Source organism: Pseudorasbora parva, chromosome 18 (genome assembly GCF_024679245.1).
Source record: "Pseudorasbora parva isolate DD20220531a chromosome 18, ASM2467924v1, whole genome shotgun sequence".
Classification (NCBI taxonomy): Eukaryota; Metazoa; Chordata; class Actinopteri; order Cypriniformes; family Gobionidae; genus Pseudorasbora; species Pseudorasbora parva.
The window spans coordinates 37,238,507-37,251,583 of record NC_090189.1 but is presented as its reverse complement, the minus strand read 5'-3'; the positions used below and the strand labels follow the sequence as shown (position 1 = coordinate 37,251,583).

At 37.2% G+C, this 13,077-nt stretch overlaps 1 protein-coding gene across 7 annotated transcripts in view; it reads right to left on the bottom strand.

The window, feature by feature from the left end:
* LOC137046956 (rho GTPase-activating protein 26-like) overlaps positions 1-13,077 on the bottom strand; it is a 176,951-nt gene that overhangs the window by 18,936 nt on the left and 144,938 nt on the right. For 4 of the 7 annotated variants that reach the window (XM_067424476.1, XM_067424477.1, XM_067424474.1 and 1 more), the window contains exon 20: positions 8,808-8,961. In XM_067424476.1, the coding sequence (XP_067280577.1) occupies positions 8,808-8,961 (154 nt within the window). The remainder of the gene's footprint in view (positions 1-8,807; positions 8,962-13,077) is intronic. The other 3 variants (XM_067424478.1, XM_067424475.1, XM_067424473.1) reach the window with 1 other exon arrangement.

Genomic DNA, 13,077 nt, shown 5'->3' with positions numbered 1-13,077 from the left:
AGAGATACAATGCTATCACTCACTTGTAGCAGCTGGCTTTCTTATTTTCCTGTCATAATGAAATATCACAAAGAAACTTGCTTAACAGATTACCCAGTTCTTGTGCATGCTCTGTTGGCTTGTGCAACTTTTGGTACTGGGAAATAGTTTGGTGCTTGCTCTGTTTAACGCAGCAGATTTGGCTTTGCTGTTCACAAAGAGAGAGTGCTGCTAATCGAAAATAAAAAGAGAAAAAGGCCAGGTTTGCCAAATAGCACAAAAACATGCCTAAAATAAGCAACTCGGCTCATCAAAATAGTTTATATATGAAGAATTTGTTGATTTTACTTATTTGTTTCATAAGCATAAATCTGCATTAAACATTAAAACAGGAGGACCATAAATTAGACTTAATTATAAATATTGTATGTATCTGTATTCTGGAAATAAGCCCCAAAATGCTCATATTTATAAGTGACTTAATGGGGGATAAGCAGACATGGCAACATGTGAGACTGCTTGTTGCGCTAGCCAAGCCAAGCCAGAGCAGAGCATGTCTTGACTTGTCCCGTGTCAGAATTGGGGCCTTATCATACACTTGGCTCAATGCGGCGCCAGGTGCGATGGAAGTGTTTTTGCTAGTTTAAACCCGACGCAGTAATAATTTTTTTACGTCCTGCGCCGTGTTGTTTAAATAGCAAATGCACGCACGCCCATTTGTTTCGCCCATGGGCTCTTGAAAATGAGATGTGTAAAGCATTGTTGGCGTGTTGCTATTTTGAGGAAACTGAAAACGACTATGCCATTGACCAACCAAAACCTACTCTAAAGTAGGGATGCACTGATATGATACCAGTTTTAACAAACAATTATTGGCCGATGCCGATTTTTGTCATGTGCCCTTCTTATTTGAAATTCTGTCATTAAAATAGAGTGTTTTGTTCATGTTTTAAATCAGCAAAGTAAGAAAAAAACAAAAAAATACCAGAACATTACATTAACTATAGCCTACTAGCTAGTTTATTGCTGCATTAGCAAATCATTTATAATAAACATAGACTGGATCGTTTTAACATTTAGTAGGCCAACATAATTATATATATATATACACACACACAATTATATTAAATATATATATATATATATATATATATATATATATATATATATATATATATATATATATATATATATATAAAATTATATTAAATATATATATATATATATATATATATATATATATATATATATATATATATATATATATATATATATATTAGGGCTGGGTATCGATTCAGATGTTCCAATTCGATTCGATTTCGATTCGATTTTGGATTCTCGATTAAACTCAAATGAATATAGATTTAATACAAATACTATAGGTATTTATAAAAAAAGAGCAGTGAACATAAGTGGGTAATTAAAAAGAAATGAAGAGCCACAAACCTGTATATTAAACTTTTTATTTTAGGTACACCTGAGTAGGGCCTACATTAAAACAGAACGCATCTCTATTTCAAATCCATACAATTGTTAAATACAATTTTGATTTATTGAAAAAAATATCAGAGAAGTATTTTATGGATGTTTTGATATAGCCTATTTATTCTAAAACATAAAAAGGATATTGGATGATTTCTTAGCAATTTTCAGTACACAACAAGCTTTTCTTGCGATTTTGCCGCTCGTTGTGTGCATTTACTTTTCATCCATGAGAAATGACCAATCATATAGCTCTATTTTGCAAGTCAAAATGGGACAAACTAATAGAGAGATTTGTCCACTAGATGGCGCTTCAGGTTAACATTCATCATAGGAGATGATTCTTCAGGTTCGACATTAAAACCGTCGATATCGATAGCATTTTAATATTTGGCAAACATATTTTCCACTGAACTGTTGTATTTGCAGAATTTTCTGATTTCTGAATGAAATTATTTTTAAATTATTATTTTTAATGACTCCTTTGTAATCATTAAAAAAATTGTATAAGTATTTATAATTTGGAGTTACAATTACGTAACTCCATTACACGTAAATAGTTACTCCCCAACACTGCTTAATATTTTTACAGTTATTGTCTTGTGTAATGTGTATTTCTCCTGCATTCATGATTGAATATATATATATATTATAGGATGTTTGCTTTTTCACACTATTCTTGGTATCTGTGTGAGAATTTTTTATTTTTTACAGGTATTAAATATTTTTTTTTAGAGTGTGATCTCCAACTGGGTAGAGGAGACTGGGAACGGGTCGAGGACAGAATCTAGGGGAGCACCGGTTAAAAGCAAGATCTCAGCAGACATGGCCCTCAACAGTAAATATGTTAGCAGGAAATTGAGAGAATCTGAGATCTGTGCTGGGTTTCATAATTTCCGTTCACATAATAAAACCTCAAAGCAAGCAAAGACTGTAGCCAATGTAAGGTAATGAAATGTAACACAGATTGTATCAAACCGTCGTTCAGTCTGATAAAAACATCTGCCCTTTTGACCCTGAAACAAAAGCTTAAACTAAAAACTGTGTGCAAAACAGTAAAGATCTCCAAAATGTAACAAAGGTGTTGCTCTTCACAGCAAATATGGAGATTAATAATTGTTCTATTCCACATACTAATTCAAACAGATGATGATAGCAAGGGTGCTGCCATTATGTTCTTGTTCTTGCTAATGTATTATTATGAGGTTGCTAGGGTGTTCTGATTGGTTTCTAGGACACTGCAACTGTATGCGGTTGCTAGGGTGTTCTGGATGGTTGCTCTATGATGTCTCAATACCCCTTAAGCCCTGAAGGCTTAAGTGACATACACAAGTGTAAAGACTCCTAACTCCAAAAATATAGCAAGGAGAGTCAAAAGGTAGGTATCGTTTGTTAGAACACTTTCTTTTCTGGTGATGTGGATCAAAATGCAGTAGATAAAGTCCACGTCATCAAAAGCGCTTGGGTTGAATTTGTTCTAATCCTAAACGGACAACTTGTTCGTTCATTCACCTTCACTATTTGTCTCAGAGATTGTGATCGTGTTGGTAAGTACTCTGTGTATCATTAAATTCCTTTTTTTACAACATCGGCAAAGATCGTTTACACTCATCTTTCTCTTCTAACGTTACTTATTTCAGCATGATTGCAGACAGGGTTGCCAAGTTTTTACAACAAAACCTGCCAACTACTACCAAACTACCCGGCGTTTGGAGGGTAAATGTGTGTTATTTTGCCAAGTTTGCCTGCTGAAATTTGCATTCCTGGGTCTATACATCACATCGTTCGGAAAATGGGAAAAATTCCTTGGGAAAACCGCAGACTGGGAATCCTTGGGAAAACCGCAGAAGACCACAGTGCAGTTGAGCTCTGTTGCCATTTGACAACTAACATTATGCGTCGCTTCGTTGCTCTGATTGGTTGTCGGTCTATCTAATTGATGTCTTTCCTGGTTGGGTTGAAACACGCCCCATAATCACAGCCCCATTGGAGCATCAGACTCAGATTCTGACTAGAATTGAGTATGACCACGTCAGGCTACCTGTTATGTATAAAATGTTACTTTTTAGTAACACTAATAGCACTCTTCATATCACAGTCCTGCAAAGATGACGCAAAATGTACCTGTGGCAAAACATGAGCAGTTGTATGTTACACCAAACATCTAATGGTGAATGAGTGCGACCTGAAGGCATCAGTGAAAGGTGAAATATTTTGAACAAGAAACTTTTGGAAAAGACTAGTGTGGACGGCTCATCAGAGTTAAAGATGACAGTCACTGAGCGCAGCAAACAAACAGCAGCCACCTTTCACAGATCCTCCTGAACCAAAACAACCATCTTACGTCATGTCGTAACTGTAATTAGGAGATGGCAAACTGTGATATTATATTATATTTATGCGTTTCTATGTCAAAAGTAACAATGCTAAAATGAATCTGCAGCAGTTAGGTAGCACAAGTAAGAGCTCTGTAAGATGTTTACGTTCATTATTTTTAGCCGCGTTTCCACCACAGGAACTTTACCCAGGAACCAGGAACTTTGGGTGGTACTTCGTGTGTTTTGATCGCAGGAACCAGGGTCTAAATGAAGTTCCGGGTAAATATTTCCCCCTCCAAACGGCCCTGCTCGCGAGGTAGTACTTTTTCAAAGTTCAGGAACTTTCGAGGGCGGGACTTGGGCGCTGAACATGCTGATTGGTTGAGCTCACGCAGCATTTTAGTTCAACAGGCATTTTTAAAAGTCTTTTGCGAGGTTCGGTCTACGTTCAGTAAATATCAGTCTTGCTCTCTGTCTGGTGGCGCGCGGTCGTCTCAGCCATCTCACGTTCAATGTCCGTAATAGCTGATAATAATATACATTGTCATTTTAAATCTAGCTTTACAAGCTTTCTGAATATGCTGCTGAATCTGCATATTAGTGCTCTTTTCTGTCGTTGTTAATTACCTCTTAGTAAACCTATACATAACCAGCAAAAGCAGCACAGCTTGAATCTCTTCCATACTCGTTATTAATTTTTTTTCACCATGTAAACGACCTGACCGATTACTTTTAAGTGTGTGCTTACATGACGTGACAGCGCGCGTCGCGCTCATGTTGACAAGAGAGGAAAGTACATTTTTCTAAACTTTTTATTTCGTGAGTTATGAAGATAATGTTGGAGTAATGACACAGCGTATATTGCCCCGGGCAGTTTTTACTTTAACTGCGCCTGACAGAAGATTTTTTTTTCTGAGATGATTATTACACTTTACAACAAATAGCTATAAATAATACTGTATTAGACCTGGTGGCTGTTAAGAGTTGCTATGCCTTCAGTTAACACATTCAGCTGCTGGAGAAAACAGCGGCGACATTTTTGGTGCGGCAGACAAACTGCATGAGACAAAATGATTGCGATTGAAAGTCATCACATGTAAACACCAGATCGGTTTAGATAACGTCTCATGTAAACAGTTCACTAAATCTTTCAATCGGTACACTTAAAAATGATTACTGTCCTTCACTGATTTGGAGGAGCAGTCGCGCGCAGTCCTACATCACCGGACTAATTTGCCTTCTCGGAACTTTATCGCGGTCGAAACGCAGACAGCTGCAGGTCTGGGGGGGAGAAAAGTTCCTGTAAAAAAGTTCCTGGTACAAATTGTTTCGGGTAATTTTGGTGGAAATGGGGCTTTTGTAATGTTATGTGCTTTGAGACGTGACTTAATCTAATGCCATCTCTCGTGACGCTTTGCACACTTGGCTTTGTGCATGTTTTGAAGGAGGCGTGGCTTTGGAGACGCTCTGAAGGGAGGATGGGGTCTTGTGCTTTCAAAGCTAACTTGCTAAAGGTAGGGCCTACTCCACCATTAAACAGTTATGCAAGCTCCATAAAAACATAATCAATGATCACAAGGTTGCTTCCGTTTAAGCTAGTTTTAATAGCTATACTGAATGTTGGCAATTATGTTTGTCTTTTAAATTGTTGTGGTAAATCATTCCATAACTACTATACTTCCTTCACTGAAAGTGTTGACTGCCCAAAGGCTGATACGTCACCTTTCTGTTACAGCTAATCTGTTTTGGGTGGGGTTTGCTTGGGGTTCAGTTTCCTGTGTTTGAGTTTGGTTTCCTTGGTTTTTCATTGGTTGATTATGATATGGTTGATTAGTTTGACCTGTGTTATTTGACCCTATATGTGTAATAATCAAAGTGTATGTGCATTGTGCACCCGCCTATAGGCGCATAATACTAATGCAACCTTTAAAAACACAAAAATATTGACTTTAGATCGGGTTTTGTTGGTCAGTATATTATTCTGTTCTGTAGTTATGGCTCAAAACCCTTCTTCAATGTGAGTCTAGTTTTTCTTTTCTTTTTTTCTCTTTCTCACCTCTTAAATATATCGGGTAAAGTAGTAATACTATTAATACGAATCACAGGTCCCATTGCTTAGAAAAGTAATGACAAACCTTTCCCCAAATAAGCCACATGAATTTGAGGTATCATTCATGTCTGTAACACACAGTATAAGGTAAGTAATACTTAGAAATAAGGATTTGTTCAAATCCAAAGTAAACACCACTAGCAAAATACAAACTTTTTTCAAAACATTTAAACTGGCGTCAGCAGAGTACAATTTGAGAAAATTGCTTGCATTCAGATTTCTAATAGGTTTCCAAAAAAAGCAAAGCAATAAGTGTTTCACTCAGATCGAGATCTTGAGAACACGGGGACTGGGTGGCCATTTTGTATTTTTGTCCTTGTCATTCGGCAAACGTCTGCTCCGTCTGTGCTTATTCTGTAGAGAAGCAGCTTTAAAAAACGACCCTCGTCTCATCCCATAGCCGTGCACAGTTAAGAGCCATCAAAATGGGCTCAAGATGGAGGTTTGAAAATCCATTACCGACCCATGTCCTACCAGAGACAGTGAGACGCATACATCAAACAGTGTGCTTAGAAAGTGCGAATAGCTGAAAAGGGCTGTAGGAGATTGAAAAGGTTACAGGGAAAATCATTACTGCAGGCCATGTGAGAGGGTGTGTTTGTGTTTGCTTTGAAGGCGATGCATCGTGGAAAACAGGATTTTTCTTGAACTTTGGGAATAGAAGATGATCTATTGTGTTTTATCTATTTTGTAGATACGCTCTAACATTGAACCAGCAGGAAAGCAGGAAGCACAAACAGTATAAGCTACGGTGCTTATGTGTTTGACAAAAGGTTTAATTCTCTCACCCTGCAGTACATGCACAGTGTTGTTCCTGGATGTTGTTGTCTGCGATCGTGAGGAGCGTAATAACTGTAAACCCTTGCTTCCAAATGAATCGCCCTCCATGTTTATTTTAAAATCTTTATATCCCTCCATGGCATATTTAAGTGGTGCTTCTGTGTACAAACTCTATCAAAAACATCTTGGAAGAAGGTTTTCACACTCACAGATGTGAGCTTGTAAGACAGTTGGCAACTCTGTTTGATTGTCCGAGTTAGCAACAGTAACTAAGGCAGGGCGAGGGGGGGGCGGGGCTTACCGATAGGTCAATTAAGTTAGGGTTGCAATATTATGACAAAAATCATAAAACAAAAATTATTCTATTCTGAATTAGTGTATCAAAATCATTCTAATAGGGATCCGCACGATCTGGAGTTTAGCATGAAGGCAAAAAAAGTTCCACATACAGATTTTCAAGTGTGTAACAAGCACTGACTAGGGGTTGAACTAATTCCAATATTTTAAAAGTCGACATTCATGTGGTGAAAGTCGGAGACACCCCTCGCTGCAGCCTGCAGCACGAAGACGTTGCTGGATCAGATCCAATACGTACTGGATGGTGGATCGTTATGGCGACGTCATACCGATCTCTGGGTTAACTTATAATGCGTATGCGCTGGTCTTGAGTGACATGTATGATCAATATTGTATATAGATGATCTAACCTGTGTAGTTGTATTACTGATAAATAGTATTAAGCAAGATGAATAAATCATCTTTTCATAAATGTGATGCTTAAATTATCCTAGTTTCGCTGTACATGCATGCAAAACAGTTACAATTTTAATATATTCTGATCATACTTGCTGTTGAGTGGAAGGAAAAATTATTCAAGTAATTGTCTCTGTAATGTTTATCCTCAATGTACAATGCAACACGATCTGTAAAGAACTTAAAATACCAGTAGCCTACACATTCAAGGGAAAATGCAAAACGTATCCTGATGGTGTGAGCATGTTATTAATCATTATTTTTGCGCGAGCGGTTTGAGTATTTATCTATCCAGCAAAACTCTTAACTGTGCATTCAAACTCTACTGCGCATGCGAATATGACGTCATCGAATTGTGAATGAAACCACCGCGCATGCGTGTCCAGTACGTGTTGGATCTGATCCAGTACGTCATCGTGCTACAGGCTGCAGCGAGGACTTCTTGGAAAGTCGAGTCAACGTCGACTAGTCGCTGATGACGTCATTAATGAACAAATAAACCTGAGCCTCGAGCTGAGACTTGAACTCGGGTCTTCTTGTGCACAGGACAGCTTTGGCATATGACACAGCGCTGCTCATAAGGTTATTGGACCTACATAACAGCTTTTGTATCAGTTCTTTTGTCTTATGGTCGTTATATTTCTCACAGATTTCTGCTTGTTCTGAATACAGATAAAGTAGCACAATAAAGATTACCTGTATAAGAATGCCTTAGTGAGTGATTGTGTGTGAATTAATTCCACCTGGCAGTGTCTCTCTACTGATAGTGAAGCTGTGAGCTTTAGTTATCAAGAAATATATGCTAGAACTTTTCAGTTTCTAAGCTATTTTTTAATAAATAACAGAACTGTGTTGACAATACATTTCGGTGCTACTGAATGGTTTTGTGAGGCGCGCGATCTCTGCTTGATGTGCGATCTGCCATGTGTGTGCGTTGCAATGCAGCACGCAGTTTAGCGCGATGATTAACTCACGTGTACAATAAGCGTGCATCCCGATCAATTTTGAGCATCCAGATGGTAATCAAACATGTCTTGTGGAGAGCTCTTGAAGTATGCATTTATTTGTCTTTTTTAATGGTGGAAAACAGAGCCTGCATGTCAGTAAAATTGCTCATCCTGTTGCGCCCTCTATAGGCCAGCGACTAGTCGACGTCAAGCTTAAAGCCCCATGGCAGAGCATTAAAGTCGACTAGTTGGTGCAACCCCTAGCACTGGCCAACAAAAAGCTGCTTGGTTTGATGATTGAAAACGATGGTTTTTAAATGGTTGAACAAACTCATGCCATTGGTTCGGCCAGTGTTGTTGTTTCGGGCTGGCTGGGATGCAACAAGGAGAATGGGAGACAGTATTTGAACACTTTAGCTTTAAAGCATGTGCACTTACAGAGAATTAGGCTGATTCTGTTTGGCCAGCTGAAGCCCATCATGGTCTCCGTCTCCGGTGGGCAGGCTGTTGAGTCGAGTCCAGTTGTGTGTGCTGTTGCAGTTTACCGAGTCTGCACTGGAGTTCACAACCACACTGTTCCTCTTCTCCACTGCTGATGGAAACGAAAAATGTTCTTAACCTAATGAGTTAATGGTATGCTAATGCATTTACTTCAGCCTGTGGCTAAAACAAGGTCTAGTGGGATCTTGTGGTTTTATTTTATTTTTGAATAGCTTTTTTTTCTATTTCAATAAGCAATTCAAGTTACACTTCACTGTATTTAGACAATAACTGAAAATTGAGTGTGTTTACATGAATATGTGAATAATGTAAATGTCAGTGGGAAGCATCACAACTCACACAATAAACAGAATACTCTTCGTGAAATACATGGAAGCTTATGTTTAACGTCATCACTGAGCAATAACCTGTTTTTTAATACAGTCTTGTAGACGCAGTTACTTGCATTGCCAGGTTTTTGATATGCATGTAAACCGGTAATACTTAAATTGCATCTAATATTGGTGTTAGTTCGTTCATCTCTTGCCCAGAAGGGGTTGGCAGCATTTTATAGTGATTGCGAACAGGGTGGTGTCTGGTCATACTGCAGGTGTGCCAACTTGAAACCTGAAACTGTTTCAATAATTAATTCCATTGTTATTTATAGCACAACAATTTATAGACCTGAAACTGAATTTCCTCTGCCAGCTGACCTGAAGCACAGAGCTTAGCAATGTAAAACCGTTTGCATGTAAACAACCTCTTTGGGATTTCCTTTCTACAATTAAGGGGTCATTTGTTAACATTAGCTCACTACACTAGTTAACATGACCAATAATTCAACAGCATTTATTCACAGAGGTGGACAAAGTACACAACTCTATTACTTGAGTAAAAGTAAAAGTACTGCTGGTCAAATATTAATCCGTTACAAGTGAAAGTTGTAAAAACAAATTTTTACTTAAGTAAAAGTACAGAAGTATTAGTTTTCAAAAGTACTTAAGTATAAAGGTAAATTTACTTTTTTATGCCGATGCATTATTTTATTATTGTTATATAAATGCACACTGTCATCATGGTTTAAGTCATTCAGTGATGCTCCATCTGACGTACTAGCATACGACTAACTTAAACTCATTTAAATACTTGTATATAAGTTACAAAGCTCTTTACAAAGCTGCTGTCACTTTAAGGCCGAATGCACGGATCCAATACAGTGATACACATCTGATATTCTCCCAACTTTACTCTTCTCTTTCTCCCAGATGTTTATATTTTTAATATTTTATAAGACATGCACCAAGTGTATGCCAACGAACTTAATCTTGATTTTTTTTAACTGAAACATACTTTCAAAGTATGGTTGTGGGTGCACACACGTGTGCCTAAGAACCGTCTTCTTCCATTTTGCTATGAACAGATCAGTGTTCAAAAAAAGTTGGGGAAATGTATATGACTATAAGAGTGATTCCTGATAGACTGTCTGAAACAACAACAACAAAAAAACCTTTTAAAGATGGAAAAAAATCATCCTCCGACTTTCAGAGCTGCCACAGAAATGACTTTCGACCTTGATAGAAATGTAGTGGAGTAAAAAGTATATTTGTCTTTCAAATGTAGTGAAGTAAAAGTCAGAAGTTTCCAGAAAAAATAATACTCCAGTAAAGTACAGATACTCAAAAAGTGTACTTAAGTACAGTACTCAAGTAAATGTACTTAGTCACTGTCCACCTCTGTTTATTCATCTTAGTTCATGTTAATCTCAACATTTACTAAAGCATTTTAAAGATTGTATCTGTAAAATGAATGTACTGTGAACTAAGATGAAAATGTTATCTAATATTAATAAAGTTTAAATGCTGTAATATATTGCTTATTGTTAGGTCATGTTAGTTAATGCATTAATGTTAATGAGACCTAATTTTAAAGCGTAACCATTTTTTTTTTTACAAAATGTTTCATGCACAACATAAATTATCATTATCATATAAAAATATCTAAACAGCTTTAAAACAAGACATTTACGTCTAAAGAATTCCGGCTGTGGTTCCTCTTGAGCTTGGTTCGGCATGGCACGAGTACAAACCTTTCTCGGCGTGGAATTGTGATGGAAAAAGCGACAAATTCGTTATTTTTTATTTAATCTTATTAAATCTTATGGTCTCGAATAAGATATTTTACATAAAAGATTTTTGCATATAAAATGACAAAAAAAGGTAGCATTTATTTAAAAAAATGGCCTGTTCAAAAGTTTACACCCCCTAGTTTTAAATGCATCCTTCTGGATCAGTGAATGTTTGCAGCTTTTGTAATAGTTGCGTATGAGTCTCTCAAAATCCTAGTCAAATATTCTAAATATGCTGGATATTTTTTTCCAGCATATTTTTCTTAAGAACATTGCCCAGTTTAACTGCTCAGGGCAAACAAGAGACTCATGACCAACCATCACAAAACAAAAAACAGCCGTGGATCATCCAGGTATATAAAGGAATAAAACCCCTGTCCTACTGACTCTGAAGGCTAGAGCGTTATTCCTCTTTTCTGCAATAGTGTTGAAACCTCGGTGGAGAGGGATTTGCACTCCACATTTCCTTTTTAGACCATTAAAACAATACCCTGATAACGTGGTGGCTCGGTTCTGAACTGGAGCCTGTATCCTGATCTTAGGATATTGAGTACCCAGGGGTCCTAACGGTCACATTTCTGCCTGCTTTGTCGGCTAATGCTGGTGATTGCCCTGGCTCAGGTTTGCCAAGGGTCAAAGTAGGGGTGGGCGATATCTCGATATTTAAAATATATCGAGATATTTTTTAAACTCGATATGGATTTTGACATATCGTATATATCAATATATTGTTTATATTTAATTCTGATTCCGCCACTTTGCATTTTAGCTTCTCTGTGCTGTGCTCGCCCCCCGCTCGGGCGCCTCCCGCCTCTTGCTTTTGTTCCCCCTCCCCTCGCGTGTTGTCTCATCGCGCCGGCTTTCTCAACCAGGTGAGGATTATTTATCAAGTTGACAAGCGCGCGTTGTTCAATACTCAATTTAGAGACCATGAATTTCGTTCTAACAAAACTGCTTGCTAAAACTCATAAAGAAATATTAATGTTCATATTATTTAAAAACATTTAAAAATTATTGCAATATCGTAATTTTAATTTTGTCAGCTTTATCACAGGATTATGATGAATAGCTATTCATGTTTTAACCAAGAGGAAAATACGAGACATCCCGGGTGTCCTATGAGACACAGTGCTCTTCTGTAAGTTGTACTTTAGCCATCATATTATAGCCTACCTTCTGACGTTCATATTTCGTTCTGTAACTGGAAAAGAAGTGAAAATCAACTCATGTGTAGGCTACATGATCCGCATGATGAGGCGCTCAGTCACGCTTTAGTAAAGAGCGTGACATCTACTGTTTGAATTTTGGTACAAATTTAACAGGAAGTGGTATTATGACAAAATCAGTTTATTAATATCTCAGTCATTGCCCCCATCTTTCTGCAAAATGCTTACTGTTTAAGTTTAAAAAAGGGTTTTGATTCGTCATTTGAAAAGCATGAATGAATGAAAGGATGACTATATGTATTGTAGGCCTATTATTTCTTTTATTTTACAGTTAAATTATTATTATTTATGTAATCAGGGAGGTTTTTTTATGTCACAAAAGCACTTTGTTCCTTCATGAACTGACCTCTTTGCACTTCAATAAAAAAAGAAAAGAAATTGTGGTATTTGGCATATTTGTTTTTGCTGTAGTTTTTGGGGGGTTATTTTTCCTGTAAAGATATCGAGATATATATCGTATATCGAGATATATTTTTTGCTCCATATCGCCCAGCCCTAGGTCAAAGTATGCTGTGAACTTCCCCAGCCATGGAGAGATGAGGTTGAATGACCCTAGACTTTGTAGACTCTGCCACAAAAATCAGGAAGGATCAGAAGCCCTTTGGATTTCAGATGATGGGAGCCTCTTAAAAAACAGATGTCATTGGTCATTGCACACTTGAGCTCGCTCTGCTGCCCTTTTAGCTTGCAATGAAATAGTTTATAATTCAAATCGTGTTTATAAATCAAATATAATTTTATAAAATACTAGTGCGATTAATTTAAAGTTCTTAACCAGTTAAAATAATTGAACGCAATTTACCTAAATAAATGACAGAAGTACTTGAAGCTGCGTCATTAACGTTATTTTTGGCACACAGTTAGATGATCTTAAAGG